The sequence below is a fragment of the Mixophyes fleayi genome, chromosome 3 (assembly GCF_038048845.1).
Source record: "Mixophyes fleayi isolate aMixFle1 chromosome 3, aMixFle1.hap1, whole genome shotgun sequence".
NCBI lineage: Eukaryota > Metazoa > Chordata > Amphibia > Anura > Limnodynastidae > Mixophyes > Mixophyes fleayi.
The window spans coordinates 97583828-97603028 of NC_134404.1; the positions used below are offsets into that span (position 1 = coordinate 97583828).

At 38.9% G+C, this 19201-nt stretch overlaps 1 protein-coding gene across 1 annotated transcript in view; it reads right to left on the reverse strand.

Annotated features, from left to right (window-relative positions):
* Positions 1-19201, reverse strand: part of LOC142143840 (ventricular zone-expressed PH domain-containing protein homolog 1-like) — a 50779-nt gene that overhangs the window by 13696 nt on the left and 17882 nt on the right. The window contains exon 2 of the mRNA XM_075202050.1: positions 1971-2107. Within this exon, the coding sequence (XP_075058151.1) occupies positions 1971-2107 (137 nt within the window). The remainder of the gene's footprint in view (positions 1-1970; positions 2108-19201) is intronic.

The following is a 19201-nucleotide window of genomic DNA, read 5'->3' on the forward strand; positions in this document are numbered from 1 at the left end:
CTCCATAGGCATCAATACATGGACATAGGACACAATTTCTGAACTGTGTCATCCTGCTACAGCCAACCACGTCTTGTACTGGCTCAGCATCAGGGAGAATGCCAGACTCTTCAGGGAGTGAGGGAGATCACCCCTATTTCAGGGAGCCTCCCTGACATTCAGGGAGAGTGGGCAAGTATGCATTACCATAACTGTGGATCATTCCTTCTAGAAACACTGTGGCAATTGAGACAATTTGAAGATTGTTTTCAAGTGTAATATGGCTCATGCTTCAATTATTTGACATCAGTATTGGCTGTTTCTACTAAATCCAACTTTGCAGCAGTTTCAGCAGTAAATGTGCTTGTAGTAACTGGATTTGCATGATATCTTGCAGTACATTTCACAAGTAATGTACAAAAATACACTTACAATAATAGCAATGTAAAAATGAAAACAAAACAAAACAAAAGAAATGAATGAAAACAAAAGAAAATGATTTTCATATTTTGATACAATTCAATTTTCTATATGATAATTCCCTTTATTTTCAACCACTTTTATAAACAAAAACATTTATATTCCATCCCCTATAAAGCACATTAGTTTTCCTAATATGGCAGTCTCTTTAAAGAAATGAATATATTAAAATATGTGTATAAGTGTAAAAACAATATGAAACATAAACAAATGTATTATACCAAATAATTTATTACCATGAACAAATGTACCACAAAGAAAGACATATAGTCTTAAATACTACAGCTCTCATCACTTAGTACATAAGGTATACTAGTAGAGTTGATGTAATAATTGGACATTTGTCATAGACCCACCATGAGAGGGGGAATAGCAATATAAAACACTTATCACTTTTATCAGTAAAAATGTGTTTACTTTCTTTAGAAAACAATAATCTGATTTTGTGTTACCGTTGTAAGCCTCATGTTATGCGGTAATGTGTAGAACCAGAATAATAAAGTCACATCTGCCATGATCCATTCCCCTATCTAGTGGCAAATGCCATATGCTTTATAGGAAATACAGGGTCTCTGTTTACTGTTGGTTTTAGAACTTTAAAAACAATGTTGAAGTTTTAATATAACACTGTACATTTCAGTGAATTTGCGCTAGGACATGGATATTTTATGTAATCATGTAAGCTGCACTCAAGGAGCAAGGTAGAGTTGGATGTAAGTTGTGCATAAAAATATGCACTTCCATAGTGCGCATACCAGAATGTGGCCATATATAGATTTGTGGCTTGGAGAGGTGTGTAAGGGGTGTTTACATGTAAGCTGAGTGCAGTGGATCAACCATGCCCCTATAAGATGTGTCGGATATTGATTTACATGTAACCGTAAGATTAAAGTTTTAGGCTGCGTTTCTTTGCATGTCCCACAGGTATGGTGTAAGTTTACATGTGATGATGATGCTGACAGTCCCATTGTGCTATGGATGTACCTATACTCTTAGAATACAAATTGTATTACTGCAATTGTGCAGCTGTGTTTTGACATGTATGTGCGGACGCATTTTTGCAGCCAACTCTAAATGAGGTCCAAAATGTGTAAACTAGAATAAAATGACATCACAATGTTACCGGCAATCAATAATATCCTTCACGGGTCAGTTTGATATATAGAGCCTACTGTAAACACATTTCTTGTTCGAGATATGTTGTCTTAAGATTGTTCTATTTTTACAGCAAATTTTGTCCAGCTTTAATCTTCGATTCATCCCATTTGAACAGCATGTGCAGCACTGTTCATGGTAATTCAGCACCCTAAAGACCGATTTAAACTAGAGGCCATATGTGCAGTTTCTATAAAGAAAAGATACAGACCCCACTCACCATAAGACAAACATGACCAGGATCTTTGGCTGGCAGCTACTAACTGTACTATTAAGGGGGGAGGAATAATTAAAACCTTCAGGGGAATGTATGTAAACATCAATGAAAGGGAAATGTACTGTACATGAACACTCACACATTTTCCTTTGCGAAAGAGAAGCTGATTTCCTGCCAGGGTGAAATAACGCGTTTTCCATCGTTTGATGAACTTCCACCGGACCTGCTTCTCTTTAAGTTTCCCTTCAAGGAGAGGTTGGCCTTCTTGATTTACGACTGCACGAAAGAAACAAAACAATCTTTAAACAGAGTTTTCCTCAGGCTGTGAAAATCAAAGCTTGGAAACAGGCCAGGGGCAACAGTGACTTTTTGTTGTAAACTATAACAATCTATTATAAATAAATAATTGACCAATATGCATTGAACTCTGTGCACACGATTAGCAAAATGATTTGACCATCATATAATCAGTAGTTCTTAAAGAGCTACTGGGCTCGTTATGTAAATTGCTGAAAATCACCATATAATTTACCCAGAAAGAAATAACTCACATTAGTGTACTGATATGAATAATCTAAACAATATATATTGTAAATTGTGTTTACAAACTGTGTTTTTGCAAGTATTTTGGCCTTCGATTGCTATTATGGTTAGAAGGATTTGTTTACACTAAGTCTGGTCTTGGAAATACAATACAATGAAGAATTGCTGTATATTTGTAGGAATTACATTTGTGGAGTCTTTTCAGAGTATTGGACACAAACAAGCTTTTCTTCTCATTTAGTAAAACAGTTTCTATTCCAGTAATTCATTGGTTTCTTGAACAAACATATCTATTGTGGCCAAGCCAGAAAAAATGTCACCATCCTGTAATGTTTGGAAATGTTTCCAAATCACTTTCCCAAAATATCCCAAGACGAATAAGCAATTCAACGCTGTCCAGACTTGTGTTCATTGGTAAATCAATAAGTAGATGTGTATCATTATTATTATTATGAAAACATAACATTTTGCAATAGTAGTTGGGTATGGCAAAATACACTGAATTACTGGCAACTCTTGGTTGTATTCTAAATAGCAGACTGCAAGAAGCAAATAGTTTAATAAATTTGTTTTGATGCCTATTAAAAACAATAGGTCATTGATAAAATTACACATTCAAGAAATGTAATCTCAGCCTATTACTAACATTGACTCAAAAGTGTTGAATCAGCTTAAATGAAGGTGCTGCAGACATCCAATCATGTGCCATGGTGACCTTTATTGATATTGCTGGTTCAACACCTTTCAAATCTCTCTGTGTGATAGAGATTAGTATACAGCAGAGAAAGAGAAGAGGAGCCTCCCAGAAATGTGTTGTTCTGATGACCTGTCGGAAATTAAGTAGCTCAAGTGAACATATAGAACTCCAACTGTGGCTGTTTGTATGAAGGCTAGTCCCAATGAATGTATTGTTCACTTTGCATTGGTGGTGGACATCGGTAGAGCCGCAGCCTTGGGAGCATCACTAACCCTTAAAGGAAGGAAACAAGGATATATACTCTGATATATTATAAAGGTGCACTGGTCATAGCCCCACATTTCTACTTAAGGGAATGAGGAGGCGTTTATTAAATGTTACAGAGTTTGATACTGAACAAAACATATATGTGATATGTATAACGTCAGACTGTAAAGGTTAAAGGACAAGTGCTGCCTATCTTATCTTCTCTTAATTTGCAGCAATGAGGGATGTTCCTTCTCAATCCCATGGGCTTTTAAAATAATCACTGTGGCAGGCTATAAGAAGAAGCTTGATAGTTACCATTTTCCATGGTTTGTTTCTTCAGGTTTTTATTGATGATTTATAGTTCTGTACAGTGTCATGTGACCACCATGTCAATCAGTCACATGGCATAAGAAGTAGTGAGCAGAGAGGTTTTGGAACATCCCACTGAGCTCTGTCGGCACTGTAATATCCCCTCCTCCCCATCCTTCTCCCCACTCTGCAATCACATGATATGATGAGAGTCTGAGAGTGTTTGAGTGTGGCTGGCAGTCATACTTGTATGCCTTCAAGAGAGATTTTGAAAAGGAGATGATGATTTTATAGGTGAAGAGCTAAGAAAAATGACTATCAAATGCATGCTTTAAGGTATTTAACTTGATATTAAAAGAAAAGAAAACCTATGCTGGGTTTACATTTCCATATGGAATACTGCAGATAAGATTCCCATTTGATTCTTAAAGGGGAAACCAATAGATTTAATATAACTATTTCATTTTCAATTTAATTTAATGTAATTTGCAATTCATTGTAATTATATTTGATTGAAAATGTGACTTTCACATTTATTAATAACACAAGACAATATTCTCTCTTGTGTATATGGCACTTGATTGCATTATTATATTTTGTACAAATAGGGTAATGAGATGTAAGCATTTACTACTAAGACTGTAAAGTCACATCTCTGCGCCATTGTGGGGTGTAAGCATATACACTAATAACCTTATTACGAGCAAATGCTATTATTTTTGGCCTTTATGCATCGTGAGATGTGCCTGACTGAAAATATAGACGTAACTACTCTTTTTTCACATGTGTCTTTTCATTGTGTAATTTCTGAGTGCATATGCGTCCACCTATAAATGAGGCCTATGTATATATGTGACCATGTCATTATCATATATCGCCATGTTTGGTTACACCCCTTGAAGCACTTCTGTCCTTTTATCTATAGTGTCCAAAATGTTGATTAGCACTGTGCCCTGAGCAATAGTTTATTTTAGCTGTTGCGTACAAGACTGAATTGTTGCTTTGACCTCCCGTTTCTCACCAGGATTGTCTTCTGATCATCCCTCTCTGTGTGTGACCCTGACATTAGGCACATTTCCCGACAACGAACCTGTGCTGCTCACCACAACCTGTGGGTGTCCCACTACAATGTCCATCACCTCCTTGTGGACACTTATTTAAACTCTGCACCTTAGGTGAGCCAATGCCAACTTCTAGTGGTACCGTGGGTCCATCACTCACAGTCCATAAGAGTTTGCTCAGACCATGAACCATACTGATGTTCTGTTGCCTACCTTGGCTATTCAAAGCCTCTCCATGCAAGTGGAGAAGCAGGAGGTCAAGCAAGATCACATTGTACATTTTCTTCACGGTCTACATTTACTCTAACATCCTGTCATACCTGGATGGAGAAACAGCCCAGAACTGGATACCCTACACAAGGAAGGAGCATATAGCGGCCGACGAATATATTGAAGTTGATTCCTTTTTTAATCTATGCATAATACCAAATCGCATAGTTGTTTGAATTTGACATTTTGAAATGCACTTCACTATCCCTTACTTTTTTCCTTCACCACGCATGATGCTTAACCACCATTGAAGACATGAACAGGAAAGTAGACTGAAGCAAGAACATAAATGAGATTGGGGACAGGACACTTGCAAACTCATTTGAATGCATAAGCATGAGCTACAAAATGTGAGTGCCCTTTGGTATTGTTGCACACTACCACATTAAAAAAAGATATGTCCCCATCGGTGCTCAGCTTTTTCCCCCCATTTATTTTTTTACATATTTCCTAAAAACCTAATTGGATTATAACCCACAATCAATACACGGCGATTATCTTCACTCAGGACTATAGCCGACATTCTGCCAAAATTGGGACTGTAATACATTTTTTTGACAAATACCAAGGATTAATCATTACATCCCTGGTGCCCATGCATCACGCATGCTAACATTAGATTTTTTTACTAAAGGCATATTAGTTGTAACATAGCTACATAACTACATCTCCAGTTAATGGTAACTATATCACCTATACTTACTCCACTACAACAGTGACTGCAGCATTTGAGTAACGCTGTTGCTTTACAAATTGCCTTAGAGAACAGATACCTCTGTATCTAAGCTACTCTCACATTGACACCCCAAGCAAAACCAATCAAATGCAAATAAACTTTATTTATATTTCCAGTTTGCATGCCCAAGCTGGCATGCCGGCTCAAGCATGTATAGACGGTCCCAGGACTGGCTTGGCGAATGGTAAGACTCAGCTTACTACTGCCAGCCAGTGTCACGGGTAAGCTGAACATTGCACAACTGTCACGGTGACATTGTCTAATAAATTAAATGATAAAAAAATTCCTATTGCTGCTATACACAGCAGGGCCGTAACTAGGGCTGTGCGACAGGGGCAACCGCCCAGGGTGGAATGCTGAAGGGGGGCGCAATTTAGGAATATTTAAGGTTAATTTGGTTAAAATTGAGGGCTAGGTTGGCGGCATTTGTCTTTCTCGCCCCAGGCGCTAGAATTCTAAGTTACGGCTCTGATACACAGCAATAGAAAATCTAGTTACCGAGAGGTTCTTATGAACTCTGTTCCATTTTGAGAAGATGTTTGACTGCACCAAATATACCATTCATTAACCTCCACCACTTATATAATTCCCCTTAACACCAATATTGGTGTGAATATTTATTAAGGAGGGGTGCACCCGGTCATATAAATGGATAACCTTAATGAACAGAGAAAAGAGAAAATGACCTTAAGGGGCACTCATGAATGGGTATAAACAACATATATATCAGTATTATATTAATATGTTAACATTATTAAAATCATTCTTTATTGTGTATTGTGTTTGGAACGTACTTCTAGTAGCGAAATATTTAAAATTTGTAATAGTAAACATACATTGACATAAATAATAAATCAGTTAAAATAGACAATATTTATTGTCTAGCCGCGAAGCTACTCTGATGTCCTTATATAATGGATAGATTATTGCTTTCATAGGACCGCTCAATAATATAGCAATCAAACTCCAATTGCTGATTTACAAGAAATATCTTCTTCAATTGAGGTAGTACCTCTGTGATGGGCTAATTAGGGGTTAAATCTGTCAGTGGATTGTTTCCCTTCTTATATTCCCTAAAGCCCCTTATACCAATAATGTTAGCTACAAATAAAGATGCATCCCTATTCGTATCATATATTGAATATCCGGAGTGATGTTTTTATTAACATCTCCTACATACGACCAGTGATCTCACCTGTCTCTATACCGCTCCTTCAATGATACGAACGATATATATGGAGAGAAAGAAATAAAATTCTTAAGGTCTCACACTCAACAGTACTGCCATCTAACTAACTTCTGCAGCACTGTGAACTATTAGAGATCATAGGCACCGCTAACTTAATGCATTGACTAATCTGCTTACTAACTGCCTATGGTTAAGAGGTATAACTGATAATTGCAATGGGAATTGGAGAGTAGCGAACGCGGCGTCCGCCGACGCACGTTTCGCTAATAGCTTTAACAAGGCAAGCCGAAATTTCAGCATGATAAGATATTTAAAGGGGAGAGCCCTCCCCCTTAATGACGTTTTCCTTGGCAACGTTTGTAGCAACCACCGGGTTGCAAGGTTAGACTCCGGATGCATGGATATTGAGAGATACTCCCCCTTGATGACACCTTCCTTGGCAACGCTATAGTAACCACTCAGTTACTGCTTGCCTTACAATAAGGGGATATACAGAGTTTACTTTTTTGCTGCACTAGAGCAATAACATTAACAGGCATTGTATTAGGCATCAAACCTGGGGGATTAATTTTATTGATATATCAACCTCCATCGCATATTGGATCTAATAATGGATATATAAAAATAGACTGGTACATAGCAACATTAATATTCGAGGATTAAAGGTAAGAAATGACATATAAATGTAAAGATTAATCACTACTTAGCTTAATTAATGAATATTAAAATTCATATAATACTCAATAGTGAATAAGATGGGTGAGTATTTGTCATCTAATTATCGTATTACTAGTTTATTAATGGGCATGAAATATGAAGAATCCCTGATTCAATACCCAATTAGAGGAATGTTTGGTTTATCGATTTTCTTCCAAATCACTTTTATAATGCCCCTTCAATATAAGGTATAACAAATAAATTGATTAAACTAAACTAGGGACAGATTGACTATAACCTGTTCCTAATTTACTAATGTGTTTTAACATGGTATAGATGATGCCAGTTCTTTTTTTGTGTTACACATGATCCCGTTAAACAGTCCTCTTCACTCCCCTAAAAACTAGCAAACACCAATAATTAATGCATGGGGGCAGCGTTCCCTCTTTTTCAATTGAATTGCACGAGTTTTCAAAACGGTCGCTATAGCAGTTAAAAACCTGCATGCGTTTTTTTTTTTTTTTAACGCTGCAAGAAAGAATAAACCTCATGGTCAAATGAATATCCCCAGTATGTCCATTTGTAGCACACACAATGAGATTACCAGAACCTTCCAACAATTTATTAACACAATCTTGAAAGAATCATCCAGAAAAAAAGTAGTCAAGGTTCTGCAGAGGAGATCACTGTAGCAGATAGTAAACAAATGTAAATAGTGTTATTACTAAGTAAAAAGATAAAAGCCTTTAGAGTTAAGAAAACTTCACAGAGAGCCAGTCAGCAGCTCACAGGCGGTAAATAAGATGGAGCTTAGCATTTTGACCTGACGCATGGCACAACAAACTAGGCAGAGCAAAAAAAAACCAGAGCTACAAAGAACCGAGCAGCCTAAACTAGCACAATATAGAAACACTACATAACCATATAAGATTCCTTGTAAGGCAGTATAATAAAGTATAATAAGTACTCCCAATGCTGGTGTCGTTGATGCTCTTTGTTTTTATCTCCAATTCGCTAGATGCTCCAAGAAAATTGGTTCCTTAGTCAGAACGTAATTGTCTTGCAGGTCCTCTGATAGAGAAAAACCTTTGTAGAGCATTTATAAAACTGGAAGTGTCCATTATCTCAATGACTTTAATATGAATGACATAAATGCTCATGCAAGTGAACAACAATGCAGCCTGACGTTTATTGTGTGCATGACCACCTCTTGTCCAAAGTGTAGTGGCCATTTATGGTCCAAAAACATCTAATTCCATGTACATAAATGGAAGTTTCATAAGAACACGTTCAGTCGGCAAATCCACTCTTTTTTTCTCTTGATGTCTCGCAGCTTGAGACATCTTATACACCTGGTATCACAGCAATAATTCTTCTTTTAGCACCGATGATCCAAAACACCTCTGGTTCAATTGCGCCTTCTGTGCAGTGTGGACCTTGATGCCCTAACTGTTCATAACAATAGTGTATGAGTAAGGTAGTGATGACTTGTTGGTGACCATGCGTAAGGATAGGATTTTGCTCATCCCTATCTAATTTGGTATTATTTAGTTGACCCTCAATCATCAGCAATTCCATTTCATCAAGTCTAGGGTTTAACTTTCTAAGAGGACTATCTTTCAGGACATCTTCTTGTCTCTTGACGCACCTAATCTCCTCAGCATATGTTAAATTGGACACAGTGGAGAACAACTACTTTTGTTTGAGAGAGTTAATTCACAGCACATGGTCTTGCACAAAGGTGCCCTCCTTGACAACTCTTTGCTGTATCATCAGTTTTATCATGGCAACACTGTGCAATGTAAATGCTTCATGCTATAGCTCTTAAGAGTGTTGCCTAATGTAATTTGAGCTGATTCTTGATGACAGTACTTGCGAACAAGGTGGATCTCTGCATTAGATTCAGGATTCATCAATTCTAAAGAGTCTTTGACAATTAGTAATTTGTCATTTGGGCGTAATGAGAATGTTGGTCCTGTTAACCATGTAGTACTCATCAAAAGTGCTGCAAGAAGTGACTTAGTGATGTGCCAAGTTTTTGACTGTATACATATAATTCCAATGTTCCGGACTGAAGGATCTCTGGATCTAGTTTTATTATACATGAAACCCAACATGATCTTGTTATCATTGTAGAATTTAAGTATTAGTTTTGATGTCCAACTCTGCTAATTAGCTCTTCTTGTTCTGCTGCCAGTAGAGCTTCACACAGTTCAAGTCTTGGAATAGTTCTGGTTGCAGTGCTTTGTTTAGCTCAGAATGTACCCAGCATGGCAGGTTCCATTAGAATCTGTCACTTTCAGAAAAGCGACTGCAGCTGTAGCATTTCTTGAAGTGTCTTAGAAAATATAAATCTGACTTTTGATGTAATGAGTAATATAGGTGAAACAACGTGGAATTTGGATATTTATATATGTAAAGTTCGTCATAACCCTGAGGTAATATATGGCTGCTATGGGAGTTCCTGAACTGGGCATGAAAACTTCATATACCTTAAAATAGTATAGAAACCTACTTTCAGGCCAAATTTCATTCCCATTGCAAACATTGAAATTATTATATATATTAATAAATTGAAATTAAATTCAGTCCAATAAACAATCAAACAGTACATATAATTAGACTGGTTTATATTTTTAAACAAGTGGAACGCTAACCAGTTTTACAGGAAGCCATTGCCAGTTGTATTCTATCTAGGGGTGTGCACCGGCCACTTTTAGTGTTTTGGGTTTTGGGTTCTGATTAGCTTGAGGTTTTGGGTTCTGATTTGTTTTGCCAAAACACCCGACGAAAAGTTTTGGTTCTGGGTTCTGATTTATTTTTAAAAAAGCATAAAAAGTGCTAAAATCCAGTTTTTTTGATTTTTTTTCACTCCTACGCTATTATTAACCTCAATAACATTCAATAACAATCATTTCCACTAATTTCAAGTCTATTCTAAACACCTCACACCTCACAATATTGTTTTTAGGCCAAAAGGTTGCACCGAGGTAGCTGGATGTGTAAGCTAAGCGACACAAGTGGGCGGCACAAACATGTGGCCCATCGTAGGTGGCTGTGTAGGCTTGAATGGCCTTTTTCTGCTCCTCCATCCTCTGCAGCATATAGAGGGTGGAGTTCAAGTGCGTCACTACCTCTTGTTTTTGTTGATGGCAGGGCATGTTCATGCTTTTTTGATGTAGCAGGAACAGTGAATGTAATTTAATATCTGATACTAAGATTTCTGGACTGCGTAGTGGAGTGGCCCCGGTACCCAATTTGGTACCGGGGCCACAATACCTCCTTCAACTGTCTAAATTCCACTGCACAGATGGCGGACACCGGATGCACGTCTAACACCAACATAGCTGTTACAGCCGCAGTTATCCGCTTTGCAATAGGGTGACTACTGTCGTACTTTGTGCTCATGGCAAACGACTGTTGGACGGTCAACTGTTTGGTAAAAGACGTAGCGTTCTTACGACTTCCCCTCTGGGAAGATGACCGACTACCAGCAGCAACAGCAGCAGTGGCAGTAGTAGGCGTACCGCGGCAGGATTCCTCGGATGAATCCCGGATTGAAGAGGACTCAGTCTGGCTGGTGACATGGCCTGCAGGACTAAATCTGATGGAGATTGTGGAGGAAGTTGACGAGGAGGGTGTTGGTGGTGTGTATCCAACAGTACCAAGGGATTTAGGTGTCCCTGAACTGATGACGGTCCTAGCCCCAGTTCCTGAACTAATCACTGAACTATGAAGGTTATTCAGGTGACGTATAAGGGAGGATGTCCCTAGGTGGCCAAGATCCTTACCCCTGCTTATTTGAGCTTTACTTAAGCTACATATGGCCATACATTTGTTGTCCGGATTGGGATAAAAATAACTCCAGACCGAAGAGGTGCATTTCTTGGTCTTCTGTCCAGGCATGACGATGGGTTTTTTCATCCCATGGACAACAACTGATTCCCCCCCTGGTGGCTCATTTAAGATAACCACATCAGCATCCTCTTCGTCAAGTTCCTCCTCAGCGCCAGCTACATCAATATCCTCCTCCCGGTGTACAACATTCACACCTTCATTAGCCAAATCTGTAACTGGACTGTGGGTGATCCTTCCAGCATATGCAGAGGGCGTGCTGCAAATGGTGGAAGGAGCCACTTCTTCCCGTACAGTGATGGGAAGGTCAGGCTTCGCAACCACCAACATCCTTGGACTCGCCTTGGGGATTTGTGATGTCATGTGTTTAGAAGGCAGAGTTGTTTGCTGTGTTGTTGCTGACAGCATAACTCTCTTAAATTTTTTGGAGGGGGGGGGGCGGAGGAGGGCTTAGATCCTTGGGTGATGCTGAACCATGCCACTCCGTGTCGTAAATGGCATATTGACAAGTTTTCGTTTCTCCTTAGATGTTTTTAATTTCCTTTTTTTGGTAATTTTTGTGAACTTTGGGTTTTTGGATTTTACATGCCCTCTACTAGGAGATTGGGCATCGGCCTTGTCAGACGGCGTTGATGGCATTTCATCGTCTATGTTATGAATAGTGGCAGCAGGTTCAGCATTAGCAAGAAGTGGGTCTTGATCTTTCCCTACTTTATCCTCCAAATTTTGATACTCCATTATATGCAGCACACGTTGTATTACAGTACTATTTTTTAAATACTGCTGGAACAGTGAACAATTTTTAATAGATTGCAGTATTAATGTTTCTGGACTGCAAGAACAGTGAACAATTTTTAATATATTGCAGTATTAATGTTTCTGGACTGCAAGAACAGTGAACAATTTTTTATATATTGCAGTATTAATGTTTCTGGACTGCAAGAACAGTGAACAATTTTTTATAGATTGCAGTATTAATGTTTCTGGACTGCAAGAATTTTTTTTATACTTTTTAAAAAAAAATTATATTTTTTTTAAATGATTTTTGTATAATTTATTTTTTTTTTTAAGATTTTTTAATACTTTTAAAATAACTATGCACTTAGCAGAACAAAGCACAGGACAAAAGCACCACTGTACTCAGCAGCACAGAGCACAGGACAAAAGCACCACTGGACTCAGCAAGGACAGAGCACTGGACTGATGCACCACTGTACTCAGCAGCACAGAGCACAGGACAAAAGTACCACTGGACTTAGCAAGGACAGAGCACTGGACTGATGCACCACTGGACTCAGCAAGGACAGAGCTCTGGACACAAGGACAGAGCACCACTACCCTACACACCCTCCCTCTTCCCTGATGTCAGGCGAAATGAAGATGGCGGCTGCAAGGTGAGTATTTATGACATCCGAGTCTCGCGAGATCCGATGCGAGACTTGGATGTCATAGCCTCGGTTTGGATTAGTTTGGCGCCCGGAAGTTCCCGAACAGTGCTCGGATCCCGTTGGATCCGCACTGTTCAGGTGGGCTCGGATTAGCGGAATCCGAGCCCGTTCATCCTTAATTCTATCTCATTCCAAAACATTGAGAATTAGAGTCTGGAATATGTCAGATTCTAGCAGTTCATAAGTAAGGTCCCATTGCAGAATATTTAAAGAGCATTACATTTATTTAGCAATGTTGTCTGTGGATATTCACTTATTGCTAAATAAGTCATCGTTATTGTTGCTTTGCAAATAATAAAAATTGGTGCAATTATTTCATGTAGCAATATACAAATGTCTTTTTTCCTTCCTCCCAAATAAGCAGGTCAGATTCATTAAGATGTGATTTGGTAACAGGTTTAAATACTATTGTTAAGAGCCAAGTAAATTACATGTAAACAATCAAATTTAAAGAAAAATATATCTTAGCCTGCATTACAATACAGCATTTTACTAGTAATCAACCTCAGCTGATATCTGCAATAATGCAAAACTGTGGTTTTCATTTCCTATAAAAAGCCTAGGGGCTGGTGCAAATAGACGTTGATGACGACAAATTGTTTCTGTTTGGATGATTGCAATTTCACCTCTGAAGCTACTGGTTGCTTTCTTCATTGATCCTGAATTTTGCTTGTGTATATACCCAAAATACTGTAATCATGTGTATCCCTCAGGGATGCTGCAGTTGGACTTGAGCACCCAGGGGCTACTAATCACATTTGCATCTGTAAGAAAAGACATTGTGGTTTACCAGTCCAGGGAGAGAAACTACATCTCCCAGAAGGCTACTGTGATAAGGGGAAGGAGCCTAAGTGGGTCTGTGTGTTTGGAGACTAGAAACCCCAGAGCAGAGGGGAAGAGAGATGGAAGAGCATCCTGAGAGAGACTGAGCTGTGTGACAAGTCCAGATAAGGTGACCCTAAGCAGAAGGGCATTGGATTGGTCGTCTGGGCAGAGAGAACTGACAGTCTTGAGAGATATCAGGACAGAGGGGAGTGGTGAACAGAACATGCTGGGAAGTCACAGAGTGAAGCTGAAGGAGGACGTTTGTACGCACCTCTGAGGAAGGATATCTTGCAAGTCAGCCATTTTGGAGAGAACCAAGTCTAGATTCTGGGACCCACACTGGTGTAGATAAGTAACTGTGGTTAATTTGCCTCTCTGGTTTATTCAATTGGGGTTTGGAATATATCTGGTCACAAGGGCCTGAGCTTATACCTTTGGTATTAATATAAAGTTGTGGAACTACACGTCCCAGGATACGATTAAGCATACTTGCCAACCTTTGGCAAGCTAATTCCGGAAGAACCCATGCAGGGGGGGCGTGGTTGGAGGGCGGGAGGGGTGGGGCGCGGTAATTTGCGCCATTTGGGCTCCGCCCCACGACAAAAATGACGTTTTTCCGTGGGGCGGGGCCAAAATGACGCAATTCACCGCAATTCGCGTCATTTTGATGAGCATGTTGCCATATGCGGGATATTTGCCTGCTCTCTCGGGAGCCCAGGAGACCTACCTGAATTTCGGGAGTCTCCCGGACATTTCGGGAGAGTTAGCAAGTATGCGATTAAGTAAGAATACAAGCTGAGGATTTTACAGTGGTTGCTACAGGAAGTTTGGCATACTGAGATACCTATAACTGACGGCAAGTGATTGAAAGACCCCTAAAAGCTCCAAACTGGAGACATGCTGCTTCCATGTCATGCTGGCTTCCATACAGAAGGGCCCCAAATTGCAGTTCTCTGCTCCATCTGTGTGGTGTGTTTGAGGGCTGCCAGTGTGTGTGTTTGGCAGTATTATGTAGAGATAGAAATAAATGTATATACATTCAGCCATTGAAATAATTCCCGGTATCACGGGCCACTAAGCTTAGCATCTGATATATTGATCCAGTGTAAAAGGTTGTTTATGTCTTATGTTGATATTATTGCACTGTTCACTAACATTTCAAAATATGCCAAAGTATATTTTCCTATAAAATCACAAAAGCTGCTTTTAATGGTTCAAGCTCAATAAATATGTGTCTGTTTGGCATTTGCAGCACACAGTGTGCGTCATAGTGTGTTAGTACTGGGCCAGGGGGTTTCCAAATCTCCCCCTGGTGTATTGCAAGAACACCCACCAGAAGAGAAGGTGGCGATTCGGGTGAAGACACTGAAAACCTGGTACAGAGATGAGAAGCACCTACACCATTTAAAATATATATATATATATATATATATATATATATATATATATATATTATACACATACATATACTATATATATATATATATATATATATATATATACACACATACACAAATACATACATATATACATACCCACACACATATATATATATATATATATATATATATATATATATATACATACACAAACATATATATCATACTTGCCAATTTCTTTTAGATGGCGTCCGGGATCTGCCAGGAGGAGGTGGGTGTGCGAGGGGCACGTCATTTTACAGTGGGGGCAGTTCCGGAGAGTCGCGGCATTTTGGACCGAATTCTGCCCAGATGCAGGAAACTGCCATACACTCCCAGGAGTCTCCCGGACATTCTGGCAGGCTTGGCAAGTATGAATATACACACACACTCACACATACATATATACATACACACATATATATATATATATATACATGCACACACACACACACACACACACACATATATATATATATATATATATATATACACACACATGCACTATATATATATATATATATATATATATATATATATATATATATACACAAGTTAACCTGTGCATGATACTCATGCATTCTAGTCAAATCAAGCTACTTAAGGTGTTAAAAAGGTTCTTGTCATGCATTTGGGCCTAGCCCAGGCCTCCTCAGGGGGAAGAGCTTTACTTCTCGACGCAAGCGCCCTTTTTTAACGTGGTTTTGTCCACATGTCACCACCTCATCATTTTTCTCCATCACCTCATCCTTCATCTTCATCGCCACATCCTTCATCAAGCTACATAAGGTGTTAAAAACTCCCCACTGTCAACCCCGGCAACCACCAACCACTCCCAACTGTCACTTCTCCTTCAAGAAATATATAGGTCAGTGTATAACTCTGCCCAGCAGGTGGCGCTGCAGCTTGGGTTATTTTTTTCCACACATGCCACTAGGCATTTATATAGTAGATATATATATACACATCATCATCATCACCATTTATTTATATAGCGCCACTGATTCTGCAGCGCTGTACAGAGAACTCATTCACATCAGTCCCTGTCCCATTGCAGCCTGCAGTCTTAATTCCCTAACATACACACACAGTCAGACAGACAGAGAGAGACTAGGTTCAATTTTGATAGCAGCCAATTAACCTACTAGTAAGTTTTTGGAGTGTCGGAGGAAACCGGAGCACCTGGAGAAAACCCACGTAAACACGGGAAGAACATACAAACTCCACACAGATAAGGCCATGGTCGGGAATTGAACTCATGACCCCAGTGCTGTGAGGCAGAAGTGCTAACCACTTAGTGGCCGTGCTGCCCATACACACATGCACATATATATATATATATATATATATATATATATATACACACATGCACACATATATATATATATATATATATATATATATATATATATATATATATATATATATATATATATATATATATATATATATTATATTACCCTTATATTAAGGTTACATCTAAAAAACGACATTCTGCCATTGGAAATCTGTGAGAGGGGGGCATGGTGTTTTAGGGTCTACATTTTAAACAGTATTAAAGCTATTAAGCTGAAATTTGGCATGCGAATGGAGAACTGTTCACAGGTGCCGCTTGCCAAATTTCAGAAGAAAAGAATAAAAAATGACAAAATCTCAACGTTTTTTTCCCACTTTCTGTTTTGAAAAAGTCACAGTTTTTCTGTTTTTTTAGGGGGAGAGCGTAACTCTTAGGCTATTAGGGCTGAGGAGTGCCTTTGAAGGTTTAAAATTTTGAGAAAGTTATTGTTTTTTTACAATTTGGTAAAATATGCCCCATTCTAAAGATAGGGGATTTCATAATGTTGCACATGTCAGTTAGAGGTGTGTGCTGGGTGTACTCAGACTGGCTTCACTTGAGAGCACAAACATGGCTGTCTCTGGATAAGGTATTTTCATCTGTGATCTGAAGAAATTACCCACATTTTCTAGCCACAGGGGGCTGGTTAGTGTTTTGGGGATATGGGAGGGGCACCCTGTAGTACTATTAGCCCAGGCACTGCTTTTGATTGAGAGTTTAATCTCTCCCTGAGACAGCTGTTAGTGAATCCATTGTAAACCTCCCGCCCCTCAGTGACATCAGTTAATTTATTCAAAAGTCCTTTGTGGTACTTGTACTGATCACACTCAGTGGTGATCACAGCGGGGAGTAGATGTGAGGTATCTGGACATTAGCATCTGACATGTCCCTCTTTACAAGTGACATGTACTGGAGAGAAGCTGCAGATAATCTATACACACCCTCTTCTCATTGCCTGCTGTGGGCTGTGTTTTACTCATTGGTTTACTCATAGCTTTTCTGTCAGAATCTCTGTAAAAGTCTGTCTGCTTTCACTGGTGACCAGCATCAACAAGGAGTCAAGTTTAAGGACTAGGGAGGTGATTACAGTGCTGCAGGTGCTGGTGGTAAGCACATAAGCACAATGTGGTACATACTACACCACATTTCTGACTGCCACAACATACATGCATATACTTCACTTTACAAAAACCCATGAAATTCCATAGACAAAAAACCTTACGATTTAACATGTCCAATTAAGATTCCTTATACACAATCTACAATGTAAGAAAACGATTGAAACTCTTCAACTCAAACTGCAAAACGCAATGAAATTACAACGATTTAGGCAGAAACCATAATGGACGTATTCCTTGCGCAATACAGACATGGTATGCATCACATCCTGTGGTTAGCTGCAGATTCAGCACTATCATGCAGTGAGATTGCTGTCACTCACAAAATGGTGGAGCTGCTAATTCACAGATTTGTGTGTTCACTGGAATACACACATACAGTAGTAGTACACTTTCTTAGTTTACCTTTATCGTAGTTTAGGGTCTCTGTGTCTTAGAAAACTACAAAATAATATATCTGAAATACATTTAAATGGTAGAGAAGTCTCTGCTTAGTTTGGTTATCAGTGAGCAAAGTTTGCCATTACATTCCCTTGCAAGGCCTAAGCTGACTTTTAACAATTTCAAGAATACATAAAGCCAACAAGACTTAACTAATAAAATATTTCCCGGTAAACTGCTCAGTAGTGTAAACTGAACACACAGAGAACAAAGCTGCAAGGGGTATATACATACAATAAGAATATGTTCCCACAGCAAGAGAAAAATAAAAACTAGTTTATTTAAATATAATAATAAAGGATATTGAATATATTTATTAATAAAGTAAAAACTTCATGCAAATGGATTGCCAGCAATAAAAAGTATTTTAAACGTGCAGCGAGTGCTCAAATCAGCATATACAGATAGACACAGATGTTATAATTGCTCAGAGAAAATTAAGCAACCAAAATTAGTCCAGCTGTGGTAAAAATGAAAGGTCCTCAATTGGATAAGGTCTTATTGCAGAAGTAACCAGCTGGTTTACCAAATCCTCAGTTAATAAGAGTACTGATGCTCAAACTTCAGTTATGCACTAGTAAATACTAAATCCTTAAGATGAGGTTCTGTTCAGCCAAATCTCGGTACATTCACAAATCAGGCTCTAGTATGTAGCTCCAAACTTGCATACACACTTATATAAATTACCATCCATAAATCAGGACTAAGAGGGATGGCTGTGGGGACTATCATCTGTGTATTCCAGTGAACACACAAATCTGTGAATTAGCAGCTCCACCATTTTGTGAGTGACAGCAATCTCACTCCATGATAGTGCTGAATCTGCAGCTAACCACAGGATGTGATGGCAAACCATGTCTGTATTGTGTGAGTGACAGCAATCTCACTCCATGATAGTGCTGAATCTGCAGCTAACCACAGGATGTGATGGCAAACCATGTCTGTATTGTGTGAGTGACAGCTATCTCACTCCATGATAGTGCTGAATCTGCAGCTAACCACAGGAAGTGATGACATACCATGTCTGTATTGTGTGAGTGACAGCAATCTCACTCCATGATGGTGCTGAATCTGCAGCTAACCACAGGATGTGATGGCAAACCATGTCTGTATTGTGTGAGTGACAGCTATCTCACTCCATGATAGTGCTGAATCTGCAGCTAACCACAGGATGTGATGGCAAACCATGTCTGTATTGCGCAAGAAACACGTCCATTA